This window comes from Myxocyprinus asiaticus, chromosome 22, assembly GCF_019703515.2.
Source record: "Myxocyprinus asiaticus isolate MX2 ecotype Aquarium Trade chromosome 22, UBuf_Myxa_2, whole genome shotgun sequence".
In the NCBI taxonomy this organism is placed as follows: Eukaryota; Metazoa; Chordata; class Actinopteri; order Cypriniformes; family Catostomidae; genus Myxocyprinus; species Myxocyprinus asiaticus.
This window is the reverse complement of record NC_059365.1, coordinates 9183362-9209003: the sequence shown is the minus strand read 5'-3', so window position 1 is coordinate 9209003 and position 25642 is coordinate 9183362. Positions and strand designations below refer to the sequence as shown.

The following is a 25642-nucleotide window of genomic DNA, read 5'->3' as shown; positions in this document are numbered from 1 at the left end:
ATCCTCCACCTGGTCGTCTAATGGTTAGACGGAGACCTGGGGAGGCCTTCAAGCCACAGTGTCTCGCATGCACTGTGAAATTTGGTGGAGGATCGGTGATGATCTGGTTGGTGCTTCAGCAAGGTTGGAATTGGGCAGATTCATCTTTGTGAATGAAGCATGAATCAAGCCATGTACAAGGTTATCCTGGAAGAAAACGTACTTCCCTCTGCTCTGACAATGTTCCCCAACTCTGAGAACTGTTTTTTTTTTTTTTTTTTCAGCAGGAAAATGCTCCATGTCACACAGCCAGGCCAATCAAGGTGTGGATGGAGGACCACCGGATCAAGACCCTGTCATGGCCAGCCCAATCTCCAGACCTGAACCCCATTGAAAACCTCTGGAATGTGATCAAGAGGAAGACAGATGTCCACAAACCATGAAACAAAGCCGAGCTGCTTGAATTTTTGCTTCAGGGGTGGCATAAAGTCACCCAACAGCAATGTGAATGACTGGTAGAAAGCATACCAAGACGCATGAAAGCTGTGATTGAAAATCAGTGTTATTCCACCAAATATTGATTTCTGAACATTTCCTAAGTTAAAACATTAGTATTGTGTTGTTTAAAAATGAATATGAACTTGTTTTCTTTGCATTATTCGAGGTCTGAAAAGACTGCATCATTTTTTGTTATTTTGACCAGTTGTCATTTTCTGCAAATAAATGCTATAAATGACAATAATTTTATTTGGAATTTGGGAGAAATGTTGTCAGTACTTTATAGAATCAAACAAAAATATTTATTTTACTCAAACACATACAGTACCTATAAATAGTAAATCCAGATAAACTGATAATTTTGCATTGGTCTCTTAATTTGTGGTAAACAGACCACAGCATTTTTGTATACTTCAATAAACTTGTAGGTTCTTACCTACATGTATGCAGGCATAAACAAATGAGCAAACAAACTAAAAATCAACCAATCAATACAAACATTGACCTTGCTTTTGAGATGGTACAAAATCTCAGAAGATCTCATGCATGCATAAAATAACATCAATGCATCGATCTATAACTTATTTAAGCTAAAGCATACTTAGATTTGCCTCGAAATTCAGCACTAGGACAACATAATTACTGTACCAGCCAATGCAAACAGGTTTAGCACCTTGGACAGCGACTGTGATCTCAAGCTGTCAAAAGCAGTCTGGTTTAAATCTAAAAATGAATGAAATGACTTGTTTAGTAGTCACACAGATCAGATACTTCCGTTACCAAGTCACTGTGTCATGATATGTATAAAGGAAATTCAGACAGATATAATATATACAAAGGCTACAGTATGCATGAAAAATATACAACATTTGTCCTTCACTCACTGTGCTTGAAGGCACAGAAAATAGATAAATGCAATCGAGTACTGCTATAGGCTGTCAGCTGAGCCACACACACTCACACACACATTGCTCTGTGCCATTAAAAGAGATCAGGCATGCCGCAGAACACTCCGTAGTCCATATGCATCATCGACTGCACAGAAAAAAAAATTCTGCATTTTCCCTAACCCCTGATTTTTAAACTGTTAATGCAACAATACTCTACTCCACAACAGAGTACCATTTGACTTTTTTTTATTTATTTATTTATTTATTTATTTTTTTTTTTTCAGTTTAATGCAATGGACAAATCATTTTATTTTACATAAAGTGTCTTAAAATACAGCACTTATAAAAAATTTGAATAGCAGAAAGCAGAGATAAAATTCTTCAAGTGCAAAGGCACTTCTGGAACAAGAATTTGTGATGCACTCACCATCCGACATATTCTACAGGAATGTCATTTCAACAACCCTGTCATCTGAGAGAAAATAGTATATTTCATATTACAAAAAAAGCATGAAGCTGTAAGGTATACATATTTTTGCCACAACTGCTAGCTACAGTCTTTATGTTTCAAGTAGAAGAAATAATTTAAACCTTAGAGAAAATAATATATCATCTTTAAATTGTGGGTATGTATACAGCCTCTCAAAGTAAGATGGAAGGCTTAGGTTTGTGGTGGTGTTGTTACTGTCTTGTTGTGTGATCAAATACACAGATGAGTCAAGTGTTCGGGGACTCAAGTCTTACAACTGACTCATAGCAGTTTGTTTCTCAAGAACTTCGAGGTAGTCCGGCTCGGTTTTTAGCTTGGACTGTGCAGCATACTTTCTCGGGGTCCCGTAAAGCACGGTTTTGTTTAATCGGTCCTGGTTGTGTCGTCGGGCCGTTTCGTACGGTGGGATGAAGGATTTTTGGGGTAAAGTGCAAAAGTTATAGCTGAGTGGCCCAGACTGGGGCAAATCTTTCGCTCTCTCCACAATGTTCTGATAAAGCAGCTCTGGCTCGCGGTTGGCACACGGCTGCTTGTCAATGAACTCCACTGTGCTTATAGTGAAAGCTGGGCTGCGATCAAGCTTCTCCTTCTTAGGGTCAAGCGTGCTGAAGCTCAACTCTTTCAGGTTTCGATAATAGGCCACCTGCTCACTCACCTTCTGCATGTAGATTGGATTCTGACACATCTGACCCACGGGTGGAGGGATGTAGTTGTAAACGTGGCTCTCTGTGGCTTTTTCCACGTTTGCTTCTGCGTTGTAAGAGCTGTACTGTACTTGGAAAGAGTTCAGGTCCAAGTGATTATTGGTGCTTGAGGGGATGTTCTCTACTCCCTTGCGACGTTTGAGGACAAACACAAACAACCCAGCCCCGAAACACACTGAGAGAATGAAAACAATGAGTAGACCCAAGATGAGAACGGACAAGGGCACCTCTGGGGGCATCTCGGGCACTCTGTCCGTGGGAGTCACAGCAGATGTGGGGGTTGCCACGGTGCTCGAGCTCACTACAGTAGGGGTTTTAGTCACAGGAACCTCATCAGTCTCGGGACAGATGGCATCGTTTCGGAGGGAGCGCAAGAGACGGCCTGCGTGCTTGGACGGTGAATCACACGTGATCTCGTTCACCACCACGCTGGTGCTGGACAGCTCCATCCAGTTCTTAAGCTTTACTATATCACAGGTGCAGTCCCATGGATTCTCCTGGAGATCGATTTGAATGAAGGCAGAGAGCTGATCCAGCACCCCATGCACTGGGAGATGTGAAAAATGATTATTTCTGAGATTAAGCCTTGTCAGCATCGTACCCCCAAACACATTGTCGGGAAGAGATCTCAGTAGATTATTATTAAGAAACAATAGCTGTAGATTGTGGAGGGAGTTAAAGGTGTGGGGTAAAATCTCTTTAATGATGTTGTATTCCAGATAGAGATATTGCAAGCTATGCAGCCCAGCAAAAAGAGACTGGGAAAGACTTTCAATGTAGTTGCCATTCAGATAAAGCCTTCGTAAACTTGTTAGATTCTCAAATGCTCCATCCTGAATGATTGCTATTCTGTTATTCCCTAAGTGCAGGAGCTCGAGGGAGCTGTACTCTGTCAGATCAGTTCTGTATATACTTTGCAAGTAGTTACCGGTCAAATGCAGTTTCTTTGGATAAGATGGTTTGGGTTGGAGTTCAGAGATGTTCTGAAGTTTGCGCTCCTGGCAATTGATGTTTAATCCACTGTCTGGATTTTGCGAGGTGCACACGCAAATGCTCGGGCAGGTCATTGGAACCGGTGAGCGTGTTTGAAATACCATGATAGGCCCGAAAACGTGTTTATCTCTGCCGGACGTGACGCGCGGAGTGGGACGGTATCTCATTTTGGGGGGGCGGGAGGCCTTGGGTGTTCGTGTTGGTGTGACTCGCGCCCGCAGGGTCGGAGACGGACCCTGGTATTGTGAATCAGACGGCGGCTGCATTACGCGATGACTCGCATCTCCAGGATTGCGCCTGGGGCAAAGGTCTTGCTTGATCAACTGCGTGACGTCTTTGCCGTGCAGTCTGAACGGCGTCTCGCAAACGATATCCCCGACGAAGACCGAAATTGTATCCAGCCAGGCTTTCAGGGGTATCAGATCACAAGTGCAATTCCACGGGTTCTCTTCCAGCTGAATTTCCATTATTCCACCTATATGCTCTAGAACGCCAGCAAACGGCAGCGTTTTCAGTCTGTTTCCCCTTAAATCCAAATGCGTCAACATGACAAAGCGGAATATGTTATTGGGCAGGGAGAGCAAAAGGTTGTCATTCAGTATCAGAACTTTGAGTTTATTCAGTTTGTTGAACGCCCCTGCCTCTATGGCGCTAATGTAATTATAATCAGCTTGCAAATACTCCAAACTCTCCAAACCAGAAAAAGTGTCCTCTCTTATGATCTCCAAGTTATTATTATTTAGATGAAGACGCTTCAAGTTTTTGAACCCATTGAACGCCCCTGTTTTGATTTCCTGCAAGCCATTATTACCCAAGTGAAGAGATGTTACATTACCATAATTGAGGAATTCGTTTGGACCCAGTTTGGTGAGAAAGTTTCCATTCAGAAAGAGATGGCTGATCTTGTTTTGTGGTGGCTGGAACTGACCGACCGTGGTGAAACCCTTGTTTTCGCAATTGATGTTTAGAGCGTTCTCCTTTTCCTCGCAAGCGCACCGGTTCTTGCAAATGTCTTTCGAAGTTTTGCGGCTCTCCGTCTTTGAGGGGAAACTGGCGACAGTTAAAACACTTAGTAAGATAATGTTGTTCAGCATTTTTACAGCAGCAATGCTGAAAGCCCCAGCATTAATGTGCAAATCTCAAAACATTCATGCACAACCCCAAATGTGAGGACGCAAATGTTTTTCAAAAGGCGCACAGAAGCGCACGGCTCTCCATTGGCCCTTCTTAAATCCCAAAAGGCTAGATAGATGAGACATCCATCACCGATCGCACTGTGACTGCTGTTGAACCAAACACAACGTCGTCCTTTGCGTTGATAGTGAAATCCCGGAGTAATGAGCAATAATTAATGCAGCGGTTTGCAGCGCATCCGAGGCAGCGCGGTGCGCACCGAGTCGCTTAAACTCTGAGTCTTTTTCAGCTACAGTCCGAAATGTATTCACATTAAAGCAACTTCACACGCCTGTAAACCCGCATGGCGACAGTCAACTTGACGGTGCGTGGTTCGTGGGATAACTGAGAGCGAGGCTAGCGAGGTTCACAGTGAGGAGAAATGGACTCCGCGGTTGCTCACTCACTCCCACCAGGAACGTATGTGTGTGTGTGTGTTTGTGTGTGTGTGTGTGTGTGTGTGTGGGCGGGTTTGGGTGGTTTACGACTTTTTTCTTCTTCTTTTTTTTTTTTTTTTTAGGTTACAAACTGGTAATTACAAGGGTATTGTGCTATGAGTGTGGTTTATGAGGACATTTCTAGTGTTCCCATAATTCAAATCGCTTAAAAAAACATGCTAAACGATGATTTTTTGGAAAATGGAAAAATGCAGGATGTTTTTTTTTTATTTATTTATTTTATTATTTATTGTATTTATTGTGAGGGTTAGGTTTAGGAGTAGGGTTAGGGGATATAATCTATAGTTCGTACAATATACAAATAATTTTGTCTACGGAGAGTCCTCATTAGGATATCCGCACCAACATATGTGTGTGTGTGTGTGTGTGTGTGTGTGTGTGTGTGTGTGTGTGTGTGTGTGTGTGTGTGTGTGTTCTGGATGAGAAGTGTGTGAGCTCTGCGTGAAATTCCGACGTCACCAGTCAAGTGTGGGCATGAGTGGATGCACTCCTCGACTAGAAATATGGAATTTATTATTATTATTATTATTATTATTATTATTATTATTATTATTATATTGCATGGTCTTTTTAAGTTTATTTACTTGTTATATTTTATTTTAATGTGTTGTTTTTTTTTTTTTCATCCATGTTATGCTGTGTACTCAAACATTTTTCACTATACTACTTCAAAGCTGCTACAAAAAAAAAAAAAAAAAAAAAAAAAAAAAAATATATATATATATATATATATATATATATATATATATATATATATATATATATATATATATATATGTGTGTGTGTTAAATTATCAGATCAAAAGTGTTCTTTTAGCTTTAATTTGTAAAACAACAAGGACAAAATAATAATAATAATAATAATAATAATAATAATAATAATAATATTAATAATAATAACAAAAAGAATATGGGATGATACACGGACTGGGTTACAGGACATTTTCTGTGTGATTGTTTTTGGTAATTAAAGTTTCCAAGAAAATTTCTGACATGAAAAGTTTTTTATTTAAACTGGCATTGAAAGTGTCTCCTAGTAAGACGACACTAGGAGGCGCAAGTAGCTTCCCAAATACTGTATATACATTAAATTATATATATATATATATATATATATATATATATATATATATATATATATATATATATATATATATATATATTATTAACAGACATTATATATTATAATTTTAAGTACAAACAATAATTGCTAAAAGCAAAGTTTTCTTTCTTGGTCAGACAGGAATAATAATTTAGTCACAATGAAAGAGGAGTAAGAAAATGTCAAACTTACCCCCAAAACATATTTTATTTAATAATTTTGCGATATTTTGGACATCCTTCAGATTTCCCACAAAGACAGTGGATGCGTATGCAAATGTACACACTAATAATGACTTGCACGAGAAGAAAAATATTCAGAGTGTTACAACTGTACTTTTGTACTTTGTACCCTACTCTCACACACACACACACACACACACACACACACACACACACACGTGCCCGCACACACACACACACACACACACACAAACACACACACACATGTTGGTGCAGCTATCATTATGAGGACTTTCCATAGACATAATGATTTTTATACTGTACGAACTATAGATTCTATCCCCTAACCCTAACCCAAAAGAGCATCACACCCAAGCATATGCATCGGCCAGCCCTTCTCAGTTTGGCTTGTAAGGCTGACTGGCTGATCCAAAGATGGAGGATGGTTGCCAAGCAAGCCAGGGGGTCTGGAAATCCTCCAAGACTCAGTTGTGTTTGATCTGCTGACATTCATGAAGCCCCATGCAGGTGTGTGTTGCCAGCTTAGTCCCCTAATGGTTGCACATTATGGGGCAAGAAGGGGGAATGGCAGCTCTGATAAGGCTTGCCTGGCATAGCGGCATAGAGATGCTAGCCACCAAGTCAACGGAGGACAATTTGTGAGTGAGAGTTTGTCAGATCACTCCTGTCACTTTACACTTTCAGAGATCCCACAAGACTAGTGTATGTAAATAATTTAGAGGAAAACCGCCATGCATTTTGAAACATCAATCTTATTTGGGCATTTTACAGGGCTAGACGTGGTCAAGATTAGGGATGTGCCCGAAGCCGAATACCTTATTCGGAAAGGCATGGATAATAACTTCAAAACGAATAATGGATTAATCTGAATAATAGAAAAAAAAAATATTCGTTTGACTGATTATCCAAAAAGCACAAGGATAAAGTGACATTTTAAATAAACATATCCAAAATTACAACGACTTTTTGAATCTGTGCAGCCAATATTTCTAAAGTGTAAACCTTATGAATGAAAATGTGCACGTTGTATTTTCAAATTGGATGGCCGTGGTCTCGACTCCGTTTGCAGTCTCTGCATTAATTGTGCACGTCTGGAGCTTATCAAGAGTAACATTAACTAAAAATCGACATCATATAAATTTTGCACTTCTTGAAATGTCTATGTTAATGTATTACACAATTCATACATGATTCTTATGTATTTATTTATAGCCAAAACCTGAGCACGATGTTAAATTCCTGACCTGAAGTGATGATTTCACGTCAGAGCTCATCTGTCTGTCTCTTATTTGACCACATTTATATTTACATCAGCGATTAAGGTAATTAACTGGTTAAGACTTTATTCTGAAAAAAAAAGTTAAAATGCTCCATAAAGGATTAAATGTTCAATAGTGTATTCATCTATTAGGAATATTCCTCCTTATGTAAAACGAAGAAGCTGAAACATCCTTTTCTTCTTCTTCTTCTTCAGACTGTGCTAAATTTGAAAATGTTAAGTGTTCTTGAACTCTAGTAAGGCGCTATATAAATTTAAAGGAATAGTTCACCCAAAAATGAAAATTTGCTGATAATTTACTCACCCTCAGGCCATCCAAGATGTATCTGAGTTTCTTTCTTCATCAAAACAGAATTTAAGACTTTTAGGATTTAATTTCAGGCCTCCTCTAAACAATGCAAGTGAATGTACTCCATTTTTTGACGGTCCAAAATGCATATTTAGGGTGCATCAAAATAATCCACACGACTCCAGTCGACAAATAAAGTTCTTCTGAACCCAAACGATTGATTATTTTGAGAAACAAAACAATACTTATATACTTTTTAACTACAAATGTTCACTTCCGTACATCTCTGTGACGTGCGCTCATGAAAGGGATGATGTAAGCTCATTGGTAAGGTCACACGTCATGTGGAGGAGGAGTCAGGAAGCGCATCATTGACCTTACCAACAAGCTTACGTCATCCCTCTCATGAGCGCACGTCACAGAGTTGTACGTGCTTAGTATTGTTTTGTTTCTCAAAATAATCAATCGTTTGCATTCAGAAGAAATTTATTTGTCAACTGGAGTCCTGTGGATTATTTTGATGCACCCTAAATATGCATTTTGGACCGTCACAAAATGGAGTACATTCACTTGCATTGTTTAGAGGAGGAGGCCTGAAATGAAATCCTAAAAGTCTTCAATTCTGTTTTGATGAAGAAAGAAACTCAGATACATCTTGGATGGCCTGAGGGTGAGTACATTATCAACAAATTTTCATTTTTGGTTGAACTATTCCTTTAACATTATTATTGTAATTATTATTATTATTATTATTATTATTATTATTTAACTAAATAATGCTGTCATATTGTAAAATAGACAGACTTTCACCTGTTTGTAGGCTACATTGATTTTATTTTAATTTCTTTTAATGTTTGAATTTGTATTTATTATTTACTGCAAAACTGTGTGCTTGACATTTCACATATTGCTTGACACCTCCTTCCTCCAGAATAATGTTGTTATACATGCACAGACAAAATAAAAATTCTGTTTAATGCAGATATTAATATCTGAAATACCAGGAGAAACCACAACATATTCCACAGTTAACGTAGCCTACAAATTCAGCTTCATCTAATGATACAAATTAAAATAATATTGTTTAAATTAATAATTGTATATTATTATTATTATTATTATTATTATTATTATTATTAGGCTATTATTATGAAAAGGCATATACAAGGCATATTTTAATAATAAAACTCTAAATGTAAGAGTAATACTTAAAAATGGAAATTTCATTTAGTTTTGACGAACTTCTGGTTTAAGCCCCGCCCACACCCGGTTCCAGCTGAATACAGAGACAGATAATTTTGTAATATGTACAGATTCAAATACAAATACAGATAATGGCTCCGCTGCACACCCCTAGTCAAGATGTCCATTTAGTGACTCCGGGGTGCCCTTAAGACAGATATTAGGGCTAATTAGGAATGCAAAATCACTAAACTTAATACCTGGGCGCATTGAGAAACATCATGGTTACTTTCTTAACCTCTGTTCCCTGATGGAGGGAACGAGATGTTGTGTCAATGTAGTGACACGAGGGGTCATTCTTGGGAGCCCCAGGCACCTCTACTTTTTTTGAAAAAAGGCCAATGGGAATTGGCAAGTGGAATTTGCATGCCACTCCTCCGGACATATGGGATGCAACCACTCATTCAGGTTTTGTGCTGAGGAGCCAAGACCAGGTCCCGGCCATTTCAGCGGGTAGTTCAGCATTGTGGCAAGAGGGACACAACGTCTTGTTCCCTCCATCAGGGAATGGAGGTTACGAAAGTAACCATGACATTGACGTTGTGTCGATATAGTGACACTAGGGGTCCCTATACAAAACGCCACAACTATCTGAACTGTGTTACATGAACTGGCGGTGCGAGATGGGCAGACCGCTGTGTGCCTCGTAGCCAGTGCACCAGGCCATCACGTAACCTCCCTCAACACTCTTATGAGCGTCGAACGGTCCTTCAGGAACAAGTCGACTGCCCAACAGTAGGGACAGGCTAGCCCAGCCGAGGCCTCTTTTCCTCTTTTTTTCTCCCCAAAAAGAGTGGAATTTGTTAACCGACTGGGAGCCATAAGTGTCTACCAAGGGGAAGACACCGTGGAGACCACACCTCGCCCAAAAAGGGGGGGGGGGGTATTTCGAGTGGAATATATCACATGGTCTTACCGAATCTTGTCGGAAGTATGTCATGTGGAGAGGTCCCATGGTAGGTCCTACCCGAAGGGGGAGGAGTTTCTACAAAGCATGGTGACCGGGGGCAGAGGGGCCTCTGCCCAAGGAAGACACAGTTTACCAACAGGGAAATGATTTTGCGGAAGATATCATATGGTGTCGCCTTTGGGGAACCAGCACATGTGGAGCACCTACCTCAGTACAGGGCCTCATTAGCACATGTACTGGGCCGGCAGCAAGTTTCTCTGCAAACTCAACTGCCAGAGGGCTAAGGAGGAAAGTCATCCAGGGATCACAGTCTGTAAAAATGACTGGGAGTCAAGAGCGCACATCTTCACCTCAAGGGAGGGGAAAGGTGCTATGCGCAAGCGGTACACCCGGCCAGCTGTCCCGGAACTTACCTGCTCGTGCCTGCCAATACACGGGACGAGACCGGCAAAGGTGTTGGGTGCTGCCCTGCCTGCTGCTCTGCAGTTGTCTGCCAAAGAGGCGCCACTGACCAGGGCCCAGTGGGCTCGAAACCACGTAGGGGGTGGCACGTCCTGAGCCTGATATGCCATCGCGACGACGTCAATGACCCAGTGGGCGATCCTCTGTTTGGAGACAGTGCTTCCTTTCCGCTGTCCACCAAAGCAGACAAAGAGCTGCTCGGAGCTTCTAAAGCTCTGCGTGCGATCCAAATATATGCGTAAAGCTCGCACCAGACACAGCAATGACAAGGCTGGGTCTGCCTCCTCCTGGGGCAGCGCTTGCAGGTTCACCACCTGATCCCTAAAAGGGGTCATGGGAACCTTGGGCATATAGCCCGGTCGGGGTCTCAGGATCACTTGAGAGTAACCCGGACCAAACTCCAGGCACGATTCGCTGACAGAGAACGCCTGCAGGTCCCCTACCCTCTTGATGGAAGTGAGCGCAGTCAGGAGGGCAGTCTTCAAAGAGAGTGCCTTAAGCTCAGCTGACTCCAAGGGCTCAAAGGGAGCTCCCCGTAGAACTATAGAGAGGTCCCACGAGGGGACAAGGCACGGTCTGGAGGGATTCAACCTCCTAGCGCCACTCAGGAACCTGATGATCAAGTCGTGCTTCCCCAAGTACTTACCATCTACTGCATCGTGATGAGCCGAAATAGCGGCTACATACACCTTCAAGGTGGAGGGGGACAGCCGCCCCTCCAGCCTCTCCTGCAGGAAGGAAAGCACCGATCCGACTGCGCATCTCTGGGGGTTTTCGCGTTGGGAAGAACACCACTTAGCGAACAGACGCCACTTCAAGGCATACAGGCACATCATAGAGAGAGCCCTAGCCTGAGTGATCGTGTCTACCACCGCGGGTGGTAGGCCACTTAGGTCTTCCACGTCCCAGCCAAGGGCCAGACTTGGAGATTCCAGAGGTCTGGTCGCGGGTGCCAGATGGTGCCCCGTCCCTGAGAAAGAACATGTGACCCAGGAAACGAAAAAACCACTCTTTTATCGAACTTTTGGGTACCACAACCTCTTGGGCATGTGGCAAAAAATGAAACAAAGGATTCTCCTCCTGGCCCTCCCCTGGGGGATGGAGTGGTCTGTTCACCAGCTCCAGAGAAAAAAGGTCTCCTCGCCCCTGGGTCGCCCGTCTTGGGTTCTTAGCGGCTGGCCGTGAGACGGGTGGCGTCTGCTTCCTGCATTGGGCTCCACACCGGGGCTGGGCCACGGGGGTGGGCTGCGGTGGAGCCGGTGTTGTTGCTGCAGGAGGACGCCCTTGGCGATGAGCAGATGGGGTGCAGGGTCTTGAGCCGCACCGGGGCAGGATGTGTTGTATGGCCTCCGTCTGCTTCTTCACCGCCGAGAACTGCTGGGCAAAGTCCTCGTCGGTGTCACCGAACAGGCCAACCTGGGAGATGGGGGTGTCAAAGAACCGTGCCTTGTCAGCCTCTTGCATCTCAACCAAGTTGAGACAAAGGTGGCACTCCTGGACCACCAGGGTGGACATCGCCTGCTCGAGAGACTGCGCCGTGACCTTTGTCACCTGGAGAGCGAGGTCGGTCGCCAAGCGCAGTTCCTGCATCAATCCTGGGTCAGAACTACCCTCATGCAGCTCTTATAGCGCCTTGGCTTGGTGTACTTGCAGAAGAGCCACGGCGTTCAGGGCGGAGGCGGCTTGTCCAGCGGCACCGTAGGCCCTAATCGTCAGGGATGACATAAACCTACAGGCCCTGGATGAGTGCTATGGGTGCCCGCACCAGGTGGTGGCACTCTGCGGACACAAGTGCACCGCGAGTGCCTTATCCACCTGGGGGATCACCGAATACTCCCTGGCCGCTCTACCATCGAGGGTAGTGAGAGCAGGGGAGCTGAAAGACTGGGACAGGGCAGTAAAAGGTGCCTCCCACGATCTTGTCAGCTCCTCATACAGTTCCGGAAAGAAAGGATCCGGGGCGGGGCGTGGCCGAGGGCAGTGCTCTGAGCCCAGGAACCAATCGTCGAGCCGTGAGGGTTCAGGGGAGAGTGGAGGGTTCCACTCTAGCCCGATGCTCACGGCCGCCCAGGAAAGCATGTCCATCATTTCCACGTCAGCCTGAGACTGGGTGACCATTCCTGAAGGAATTTCTTACGAAAGCAAGCCACGACCGCAACGTTGCCATAGTAATGTTCTCTCAATGAGGACATGACCCATCCATGAACGATGTCTCCGCGTGGCAGTGCCCAGACACGTAAGACAGCGATCGTGGCCATTAGAAGTGGAGAGATAACGACCGCAACCAGGAATAACACACAAACGGAAAGGTATCTTTAAAAATACGTTCTGTGTGTGCTGCTCTTTTTGTGAATGAAAATATACTCTTTTAGAATATACTCTCTTTTTTCGCTCTGCCGAAGTGCCCAGGGGCATTCTCTGCACTCCACGGGTGCAGAAGGGGAGAAGCCGCTGAAATGCACCGTAAATCCAGCAGTTCTGAGGTGCGTCTTTGGAGGGAATTGAATTCAGTGCACTGAATACAACCACTCGGCTCCGAAGAGAAAATCTGAATGAGTGGTTGCATACCAGCTCCTTTTATACCCGTATGTCCGGGGGAGTGGCATGATAAATTCCACTCGCCAATTCCCATTGGCCTTTTTTCAAAAAAGCAGAGGTGTTTGGGGCTCCCAAGAGTGACCCCTAGTGTCACTAAATCGACACAACATCGAGTGAGTGACAGATAGGGAACAAAGTCGTTCAGTCGTTGGAATGGCATGCAGATCACTTTTGGGAAATGATCAGGCTTTGTGCTGCTTCTGCTTTGCATATTGTAGGATAATCAGCAGCTAGTTGTCAGTACTTACACACCCTATCTTATTATAAAAAAAATAAAATAAAAATCCAATGTTACAAATCCACCAATAGTCATATAGAAGCATATGTATGACAACAAACTATAAATAACATTATTTGGTGGTGGCATTATTGAAACCCCAAAGTGCCGTTTGAGTTGAAACTGCTAACCAAGGGAGGTCTCTGCTTATGTAGCACCCTGCTAACAATAATTTCTGAGTAGCAGGTAAAAAAAAAAATTAAAAAAATAAAAATAAAAATAGAACAATTTGCATATCAAAGTTTTTTTTTTTTTTACATGGCTCACATAGGAGCAGTATCTAAGTGTGCAGACAGACACTGTGCATTGCTGTAATTTGGATTGCAGAGAAAGACAATCGCCGTGGGCAAAAAAAAAAAAAAGAAAAACTGTTTTATTTCAAAATCACAGAAGCTGATCCAGATATCTTGCAGCTTTTGTTATTCACAATTCTATACCATTTTATCTGTTAATAGTGGGGTAAGTATTTTGATAGACTTTTCTCAGAGTAAATGCAATCTGACACACACAGAAATTATGTTGCGAGGCATAGAAGTATCATTTGGCAAAAATGACATAAACCTTAGGTCATATGTACTTAAAAAAAAAAAATAAAAATCACAACCAATGTTTCAACCAAATATTATTATTTTATTTTATTTTTTTAAACCTATATTTGAAATGTTTTGTCAGGTGAATGAATGACTGGCATACAGGTACAGCATATTTTACTGCATCTTGAACAGACTTTAATTCTATCTCTCAGTCTCATATTCGTTCAAGTAAACTTAAATAGTCTGTCTACTCTGGCTAAGGTCTATAGAGGACAAATGGATTGAGTCTATAGTCAGTTTATAGATTTGGCCATAAATTGGGGTCAATTCTGACAAGCAACTGTGGGACAAAGTAGCATACCACGTTTCTTATTTCTGGTAGCATATCATATTTTGTTGGAGAGTTACTGTCCTTTTTTGCATTACGGAAATATGTAAAAGTCACCACAAGGTTAACATCTTCATAAAAATGATGATCATTGATACTGCTGGATGTTGAGGCTGGCTCTGGGTCAACATGCTTCTTGAAATTTATCTACCGCCATAAAGTGTACTGTAAACCAACAAACCATTAGCCTGCTGACATTCAGCCACTTGAGCAATCGCCTTTTGATTAACTGGATGAGATGCATCATGAAAATATGAGTACTGAGTGAGCTCATTATGCCTGCACCCAAATGGATCATAATACCAATATGAGGTTGCTTTTGATTGGTAATGGTTGCTATGTAAACCTAGATTTTTCAAGAAAATATTTATTAGGCATTATCATAAGGGAAACATCAGTCATGCATCAACATAACGTGGTATTCTCACCTCAGTTTGGAATACTTGTCAAAGTCTCGTCAAACTTTGGATATTCTCACAAATGTGTTCAAATAAATAAAAAAAATATTTCAGTCTTTAAGGGATGTCATTGTGATGCCCGTATAGTTTTCAGTTTACTGTTTATATCATTAAATTATATAAACTTAAAATACTAACCACATGATGACTTAAAGTTCATCATGAGTGGCCCTTCCAGGAGCAATGACCAATACACATGTAGAGACACGTGTGCACAAACACAAAACACTCTCAGAGTAACATGTGACACTAAAATTATACAATATATATGCACTAAACTGGATAAATATAACACAGAACACCCCACTCTACATAACTGATTTAATATATATATATATATATATATATATATATATATATATATATATATATATATATATATATATATATATATTTGTTTTTTTTGTTTGTTTTTTTACAAAAAATAAGAAGAAACAACAACTATATTTACCATATATGTTAAGGTAACTATCTGTAAACTATCCGTTTTTTTTTTTTTTTTTTTTTACTGTAGCATTTTTACATTACAATGGTTATTTGGTTTGTTTGGAGAAATATAATTCTCAGTAACATTAATTCGGCACCAGGGTGACATTTGGATATCGTTTGAATACAGCACAAGAGTGTTTTTTTTTTTTTTTTTGGTTGTGCATGAAACAAGTTGCTAAAGTGATGTTTCCCTGTGAGACTGAAAAAAACGTCATGATACGTTAAAACGCCAATTCTGAAGAAAGGAAGAGCGTCTAAAACCCCTTTTCAACATAGCCAGTAGCGTTCCCCAGGCACTAAGAATTTCATTATTCACAAACAGCAGAGTGGAGTGGATTGTGACAGGTCATAAAACTGTCAAGATCTGTCATCTCTTTCTCTCATCACTTCCTTCCATTTGTACTACTTTGGGGTCATTGGAGCCAAGTTCTTCTGAATGCTTTACACCAGATGTATCCTGCAGGTAACTTCAAATGTTCATCTGAGAATTGATAGCTCTCAGTGGACCCCCTATCCCAGCATTCTTTGTTCTTCACAGACATCTATCTCTCTCACCCAAAAGATCATATGGTGCACATAAATGTTCAGCAGATTGGATAGCTAAAGTGTTCCATTTTGTCATTCTCTAAGCATGTACATTTAAAAAGATCTGAGAGTACATTGCATCACATTTAGTGCTAATGAGCATGCTTGATGACTCTGTTGAATGTGCCCTTTGGGAATAAAGGTCATGATCATTAAGCAAGTTATTCTTACGCCTTTTGTAGTCTTGTTTAAAAAGTAATTTTTATCACTTTATTTGGACAGATGTACTGGATTTAAATGTTTTCTTTTGTCACCCGAGTTCCTAGAAGCATAACTGAGACATTTTATTGATGCCTGAAGGAAAATACCAGTGCTTGCAAGGCAGCACAAAATAGTGTTGAAGTTTTAAGTAAGATTAGGTTTTGGGCTTTAGGTTTTGGGTAAATAAAATACTGAATCATAGCTGCTTTAAAATTGTCATAACTTTGAGTGTGAGTCTTGTTTTCTGTCTACTGTGTATGAGATTCAATACATAATGTGACACCGTTTTGAGTGTAAATGCACTATAGGTTATTGAGGCCAATCTACAGACCAAAGAAAAGATCAATCAAAATTCAGTTTGCAAATATCATGATGATTGTTAGATTTTGAATAAACATTCAAGCAAGTCACTAAGATTTATTTAAATTTTCTTAAAACTTAAAGCCGTACTACAGAAGATGTTTTTGGTTAAAATGAATAAAAGCCCATTATTGAGCTGGTACATACAAATCTGTGTTCAAAATCCTGTCCTTGCCTTACCCTGATTTACTACAGTAAGCCTACAAAAATGAAATTTATTTTGAGCTGTCGGTCAGATTTGGCATGAAATCACAGAATTATAACATTCACCTTTGCATGTTTACATCATATTTATATGCAGAGAAAAGAAAGGCCAGCTAATGTGTCTTGGAAGCAGCAGCTGTTAAGTCAATTACAGTTCAGGACAGCAGCGGTGTGACTGCAGTCTGGATAGAAGTTTACCTGTTAACTGTTTGGCTTAGATGTTTACTTGCTATAATGCTTGAATATGTTTTCTGGTAGGGTTGTTGAAACTTATATTGGTTGCAATGCATTACTGAATCGAACACGACTCTAGGGATATTGTGTTTCCCGATTGAAAAGTGTTTAAAAGGTTTCATTTTCCAATGAAGTTACTATATGTTGCTATATAATGTTTACTAATATTCATGACTTTAGAGTATTTATAACATTGCTCCAGTTCTGAGGTTCCCTAAGTGTGTGTGTGCTGCTATTTTCTAATTTATTTTACCCCAGTTGAGAAATGCACAAGTTGTATTACATTCTATTGGCCCAGTATAGTCCATTCAAAAACAGTGGACAATTTATAATTGCAACTAAAAGTCACTATATGTGCAAGGTACAAAGTAGTACCCCATGAATGTATACTCATCTAAAGTTTTTTATAATGTACCGATTTTATAGCACAGTAATGCAGATATTTGTTTAGCGTGTAACCATCTCTCTAATATAACTTTACTTCCAATAAAATGATGAAGGATCAATATTTAAGTCAATTTTTACTATCAATCTCTACTTTCACATTCTTCTTTTGTTTTTGGCGATTTGCAGTCTTTGCACATATTGCCACCTACTGGGCAGGGAAAATAATTTATGGTAAAAATGTAAATATTGATCTGTTTCTCACCCATACTTATCACATCGCTTCTGAAGATATATATTTATCCACTTTAGTCTTATGAATTACTCATTCAATTGCATTGTGAGGACCTACAGAGCTGAAATATTCTTCTAAAAATTGTTGTTTGTGTTCAGCAGAAGAAAGAAAGTCTTACACATCTCGGATGGCATGAGGGTGAATAAATGATGATAGAATTTTAATTTTTGGGTGATCTATCCCTTTAAACCATACTGATGGAACTGAGGTGGAAAACAGATGAGGTTTTTAAGGTTAATGCTTCATAGTGTTGCAAATCAACAAAACCAACCTTCCCATCCTAAACCTTTAACCTAAACCTAACCACTAGTGTCCATTGCATCTCAAGTGCAATGCTCTGTCGGTTGACGTATAGTACACCTATAGTAAAAGTACTTAGATAAGATTGTGAGAAACACAAGCTATCAGTGTTTATAAACTGATAATTTACCGTTATGGTCGTGATTGGTGTGATAGGGTCATAAGTCATTGTAGTAGCACCTCTAGTGTTCATTTTACCAGGAAACTGCAATGCATTCAACAAGCCACATAAATCTTTTTGCAAAAGTACTGTGTAGAGTACTGTGATTCTGTGAGACTAGGTTGTAATTTTTAGGATTAGAGGTTTAGAACAAGCTCTGCATGTATGTTTAAGTAATATCTATCTATCTATCTATCTATCTATCTATCTATCTATCTATCTATCTGTATATATATATATATATATATATATATATATATATATATATATATATATATATATATATATATATAAACTCTCAGTGCTAGATTGTTTGCAAGAAAAAGACCATTCAGAAGTTACAAACAGAATCAAATTACCAACAAGATGACATTTTGTCTACAGTGACATGAGCTAAGGAAAGGCAATTGCAGAATAAATCAGTCATGCCACCACCTGGTGTTCTTCCAAAGTCATTCTGACCTGTTTAGGTTTAGTCTTAACTTAGACTAAACATGGACAACCACTTTCTATGCAAAACTGGCCAGAGAAATATAGTTTTAATCATTACCATTAAATGAAATCAATGAATGGAGAAAGCACAAAAGATCAGCTATGTACCTTATTATCAAGACCTTAAGAGCAACATCCCAACATCTTGTTCTTTTACAGCTCAAGATAGTGCAATTGTGACTCACTGAAGAAACTTTGTCTCAGAGGTTTCATTAAAAAATCTCTTAGAAGAAAAATTAAATAGACACAAATGAGAACATTTCTGACAGTAAGAGTATAGAACTACTGTATACAATTAGGGTGGATATCATAGCTCTGATTATTTGGTCTTGAAAGAATTTGATGAGAAAGATTTGAGTTCAAATTGAAATCTCTGCCTTTGGTATCTTGGCAAATATTAGATGTTGTTGAGATATCTTCTGAAACTCCAGAGATGCATGTTAGGGTCCTTTCCTCAAGAGAAAAGTCTGAGAAGCAGGAGACCTTCGCAAAATTCAAAACATGTTCTACAGTACATTTAAACTCATTTGTGTTTATAAAGAAATTAAGGCATGATTTTCAATGAGTGTTTAACAGTTTGATTTTGTTTGTTTTTTTGTAAAACTGCTTTGAAATGCTACACAAATAAAATTGATTTGACATGTTTAAGAAAAACATTTGACATATTCAAGATATCTCATTTGTGATTTTTTTTTTTTTTCTCCAAACAGGATTCTCCCATAGAACGCCAGCTCTATTGTTATCAAACCATCATCTCTGCTGTTAATAACAGCAGGCCATTATCTCAAACCCAATTCCTGGAGCAATTAAGTAGCTTCTAGACCCTCCTTTACCATAGAGTTGAATGCAATACAAATGTCTGCGATTTTGTGACAACCACTGATTCCTAGCAAGATGAAGGGGGTGTGGATTTCAGATTCCAGACTAATGCACGGTGATGGTAGGTGGGCCTGGGAGTCTGCCTCTCTTAATAAATCCAGCTTTGAGTGGAGTGGGGCTCTGGCAGGGAGTTTAATCCCCCAGAGACGCAGCGGGCAAAAGACAGCTCAGTTTCCGCTGGCCTGAAGGAGTCAAGAGAAGAGAGAATGCATCCAAAGCTATATTTAAAAGGAGGCTGCAGACCTGAGATAATAATAGTTTTTGTCTGTTAGTCAATGCTTAAGGATGGCTTAAGACCCCGTATCTCCAGTTTTTAATCTCTCAGTATGCCAAAATGATACCATGGAAAGACATTGGGGTGGTGCCCTTTAGGATGTGTGTATATATATATATATATATATATATATATATATATATATATATATATATATATATATATATATATATATATGTATGTATGTATATTGTATTTACTGTATATACATTGGTGAGCCAAAGCATTATGACCACTCACAGGTAAAGCAAATAACATTGATCATCTCCTAACAAGGCCACATGTCAAGGTCTGTGTAGATTAGATGGTAAGCAAACTATCAGTTCTCGTAATCGACGTGTTGAATACAGGAGAAATGGGTAGGAGTAAAGACCGACTTTGATGAGGGCCAAATTGTTATGGCCTGACGACTGGGTCAGAGCATCTCTAAAATGACAAGGCTAGTAGTTTGCTCCTGGTTAGCAGTGGTTAGTACCTACCGACAGTGGTCTGAGAAAACAAACCACAAACCGGTGACAGGGTGTTGGACTCCCAAGGTCCATTAATGCGCAAGGGCAACGAAGGCTAACCCATCTGCTCCGAACCAACAGAAGGTCTACTATTGCAAAAGTCACAGAACATTTTAATAATGGTTATGAGAGGAATGTGTCACAACACACAGTGCAGTGCACCCTGCTGCGTATGGAGCTGCGTAGCCGCAGGACGGTGAGAGTGCCCAAGATGACCCCTGTCCACCATCGAAAGCGCCTACAATAGGCACATGAGTGTCAGAACTGGACATTGGAGCAGTGGAAGAATGTCTCCTGGTCCGATGAGTTCCGTTTTCTTTTACATCACGTGGATGGCCGTGTATGTGTGCACTGTTTACCTGGGGAAGTGATGGCACCAGGATGCACTGTGGGAAGACAACAAGCCGGTGGAGGGAGTGTGATGCTCTGGGCAATGTTCTGCTGGGAAACCCTGGGTCCAGCCATTCATGTTGACATCAATTTGACACATGCCACCTACTTAAACATCGCTGCAGACCAGGTACACCCCTTCATGGCAATGGTATTCACTGATGGCAGTTGCCTATTTCAGAAGGATAATGAGCCCTGCCACACTGCACACATTGTTCGGGAATGGTTTTAGGAACATGATGAAGAGTTCAAGTTGTTGCCCTGGCCTCCAAATTCACTAGATATCAATCTGATTGATCATCTGTGGGCTGAGCTGGATCAACAAGTCTGATCCATGGCACCTCGTAACTTACAGGACTTGAAGGATCTGCTGCAAATGTCTTGGTGCCATATACCACAGGACACCTTCAGGGGTCTTGTAGAGTCCATGCCTTGGTGGTTGGACCTGTTTTGGCGGCACGCGGAGGACCAACAGCATATTAGGCATAATGTTTTGGCTCATGGTAAAAAAACATATGTAGTATATACACTATATTGCCAAAAGTATTCGCTCATCTGCCTTTAGACGCATATGAACTTAAGTGACATCCCATTCTTAATCCATAGGGTTTAATATGACGTCGGCCCACCCTTTGCAGCTATAACAGCTTCTGGGAAGGCTTTCCACAAGGTTTAGGAGTGTGTTTGTGGGAATTTTTGACCATTCTTCCAGAAGCGCATTTGTGAGGTCAGACACTGATGTTGGACTAGAAGGCCTGGCTCACAGTCTTCACTCTAATTCATCCCAAAGGTGCTCTATCGGGTTGAGGTCAGGACTCTGTGCAGGCCAGTCAAGTTCTTCCACACCAAACTCGCTCATCCATGTCTTTATGGACCTTGCTTTGTGCACTGGTGCGCAGTCATGTTGGAACAGGAAGGGGCCATCCCCAAACTGTTCCCACAATGTTGGGAGCATGGAATTGTCCAAAATCTCTTGGTATGCTGAAGCATTCAGAGTTCCTTTCACTGGAACTAAGGGGCCAAGCCCAGCTCCTGAAAAACAACCCCACACCATAATCCCCCCTCCACCAAACTTCACAGTTGGCACAATGCAGTCAGACAAGTACCGTTCTCCTGGCAACCGCCAAACCCAGACTCGTCCATCAGATTGCCAGATGGAGAAGCGTGATTCGTCACTCCAGAGAACGCGTCTCCACTGCTCTAGAGTCCAGTGGCGGCGTGCTTTACACCACTGCATCCGACGCTTTGCATTGCACTTGGTGATGTATGGCTTGGATGCAGCTGCTCGGCCATGGAAACCCATTCCATGAAGCTCTCTACGCACTGTTCTTGAGCTAATCTGAAGGCCACATGAACTTTGGAGGTCTGTAGCGATTGACTCTGCAGAAAGTTGGTGACCTCTGCGCATTATGCGCCTCAGCATCCGCTGACCCCGCTCTGTCATTTTACGTGGCCTACCGCTTCGTGGCTGAGTTGCTGTCATTCCCAATCGCTTCCACTTTGTTATAATACCACTGACAGTTGACTGTGGAATATTTAGTAGCGAGGAAATTTCACGACTGGACTTGTTGCACAGGTGGCATCCTATCACAGTACCACACTGGAATTCACTGAGCTCCTGAGAGCGGCCCATTCTTTCACAAATGTTTGTTGAAGCAGTCTGCATGCCTAGGTGCTTCATTTTATACACCTGTGGCCATGGAAGTGATTGAAACACCTGAATTCAATTATTTGGATGGGTGAGCGAATACTTTTGGCAATATAGTGTATATATATATATATATATATATATATATATATATATATATATATATATATATATATATATATATATATACTTTTTTGACTTCCACCCTGAATCCTAATCCAAGCAGAGGATCGCCCACTGGCTCATTGATGCCATAACTATGGCATATCACACCCAGGACGTGCCGCCCCCGGTAGGGCTACGAGCCCATTCTACCAGGGGTGTAGCGGCCTCCTGGGCCCTGACCAGGGGTGCCTCTCTAACAGACATTTGCAGAGCAGCAGGCTGGGCAACACCCAACACTTTTACGAGGTTCTACAACCTCCGGGTGGAACCGGTTTCGTCCCATGTAGCGGCACGCAATACAAGCAGATAAATCCGGGACAGCCGGCCAGGTGTATTGCTTGAACATAGCGCCATTCATCTCCCCTGAGCTGAAGACGTGCGCCATTAACTCTTAGTAGTGTTCACAAACTGTGTTCCCTGGTTGACTTCCTCCGAGTACCGTGGAAGTCGAGTTTTCGGAGAGACTCGCTGCTGGGCCAGTACACGTGCTAACTAAAAGCCCTGTACTGGGGTAGGTGCTCCGCATGTGGCGGTTCCCCGTAGGTAACCCCATGCGATGTATAACTTCCGCTAATTCGTTTCCCTGTTGGCAAACTGCATCTTCCTTGGGCGGAGGCCCCTCTGCCACAGTCTCCATATTTGTAGTAACTCCTTCCCTGCTGGGTAGGACCTATCATGAGACTTCTCCACATGACATACTTCCGACATAGCTCGGCAAGACCATGTGACGTATTTCCACTTAAATACCCCCCTTCTCTCTGGGCAAGGTGTGGTCCCCGCGGTGTCCTCCCCTTGGGAGGGACACCCCCCGACTAGAGCTGGTCAGCCCAGTCGGATAATCCAGTATTACGTGTTGGCCTGGTGTGCTGGCTATAAGCAACACAGTGGTCTGCCCTTCACGCACCGCCAGTTCATGTAACACAGTTCAGCCAGGTGCGGCGTTTTGTATAGGGACCACTAGTGTCACTACATAACACAACATCGAGTGAGTGACAGATTGGGAACGTCCTGGTTACTTGTGTAACCTCTGTTCCCTGATGGAGGGAATGAGACGTTATGTCCCTCCTGCCCCAACGCTGAACTACCCGCTGAAATGGCCGGACCTTGTCTCGGCTCCTCAGCATAAAACCTGAATGAGTGGTTGCATACCAGCTCCTTTTATACCCGTATGTCCGGGGGAGTGGTATGCAAATACCACTCGACAATTTTCATTGGCCTTTTATCAAAGACCAGAGGTGTCTCGGGCTCCCAAGAGTGACCCCTAGTGTCACTACATTGAAACAACGTCTCGTTCCCTCCATCAGGGAATGGAGGTTATGCAAGTAACCAGGACGATCTCTCTCATATACAAACTAGAATAGAGTTGAAACAGTATATGCAAGACTTCAATTTAATAGACATATGGAGGAACAGATACACTGATAGTTTGATTTACTCATGTTACTCTAGTATTTATAAAACATTTTCTCATATTGATTGCATTCTGTTATCTGCTGATCTAATTTCCAAAGTTAAGAAATGCTGGTACGACAGTATATTAATCTCAGATCATGCGGCAGTCTCATTCACACTAAAGCCTCCTAATTTTTTTATGCGGACCCCCGAGATGGCGCATACATATAACTTGGTTGAGAGAGTTTTTGGAATTTATCGATAAACAGATAAATTACTATTTTGAAATAAATACGAATCAGCATCCACATCAGTCAGGTGGGAAGCATTTAAAGCTTTTTTAAGAGGAAGAATGATTAGCTATATAAATTATACATTTAAGAGTTCTCAATTAGAAATGGTAAATCTTGAAAATAAAATAAAGGAAATTGAATCTGAAGCATACCAGAAAATTACTCCTGATCTTCTTTTGGAATTACACAAATTGAAAATAAAATATAATGATCTTCCAATAGAACATGCAAAGAAAAGTCTGATGAGACTTAAACAGACTTATTACGAGGGAGGGGAGAAGGCGGGAAAGTTATTAGCTTGACGTATTAAGCAGTTACAAGCTGAAAGAGCCATAAATTCCATTCAGACAGAGGAGGACGAGATATCATTTGATCAAGTTGAGATAAATAAGGTCTTTAGGAACTATTATCAAGCTCTTTATAGTTCTGAATATCCAGCGAGTGCAGCAGAGAGACAAATAAATAAATAAATAATTCCTGGATGTTTTGGATTTTGAGTCTATGGATTTGGAATCCGGGACATCCCTTGAAGATGATCTAAAGTTTGAGGAGCTGTCTGAGGCCATTATTAGTATGAAAGGAGGTAAGACTCCAGGGCCAGATGGTATACCGATAGAAATATATACAATTTTTCATCATAAACTAATTTACCCTCTATTAGAGATGTACCAGGAATCATTGAAAACGTTTTTGGGGCATTGGGGGAGGCTACATGCAGACATCGCTACTATGCACGCAGCAGCTTGATTGCACCGGCACCGGCAGTCCACCTAACATGGTTCAGCTAGTTGTGGCATTTTGTATAGGGACCCCTAGTGTCACTACATCGACACAACATTGAGTGAGTGACAGAAGGGGAACATCTCGGTTACTGTCGTAACCTCCGTTCCCTGATGGAGGGAACGAGAAGTTGTGTCGATGTAGTAACACTAGGGGTCGCTCTTGAGAGCCCCGAACACCTCAGATCTTTGAGAAAAGGCCAATGAGAATTGGCGCATGGAATTTGCATGCCACTCCCCTGGACAGATGGGTTTAAAAGGAGCTGGCTCGCAACCACTCATTCAGGTTTTGTGCTGAGGAGCCGAGACAGGGTCCTGGCCATTTCACCGGGTAGTACAGCGTTGTGGCAGGGGGGACACAATGTCTCATTCCCTCCATCAGGGAACGGAGGTTACGACAGTAACCGAGATGTTCCCCTTCTGTCACTCACTCAATGTTGTGTCGATGTAGTGACACTAGGGGTCCCTATACAAAATGCCACAACTAGCTGAACCATGTTAGGTGGACTGCCGGTGCCGGTGCAAGCAAGCTGCTGCGTGCATAGTAGCAGGTGCACCGGTCTGCACGTAGCCTCCCCCAATGCCCCAAAAAACATCGTATAGTTCCCCACATCCCTGGGGGGGGGGGGATGTATCTAGTATGTGAGCCGCGGCCTTTTCTCTCTATGAATTCTCTCCACAGT

At 41.6% G+C, this 25642-nt stretch overlaps 1 protein-coding gene across 1 annotated transcript; it reads right to left on the bottom strand.

The window, feature by feature from the left end:
• Nucleotides 1–1606: 1606 nt before the first annotated feature.
• Nucleotides 1607–5115, bottom strand: LOC127412688 (SLIT and NTRK-like protein 2). The gene has a single exon (XM_051649260.1). It carries the CDS (start codon nt 4646–4648, stop codon nt 2108–2110), a length of 2541 nt encoding a protein of 846 aa, XP_051505220.1. The 5' UTR covers nt 4649–5115; the 3' UTR covers nt 1607–2107.
• Nucleotides 5116–25642: the final 20527 nt, after the last annotated feature.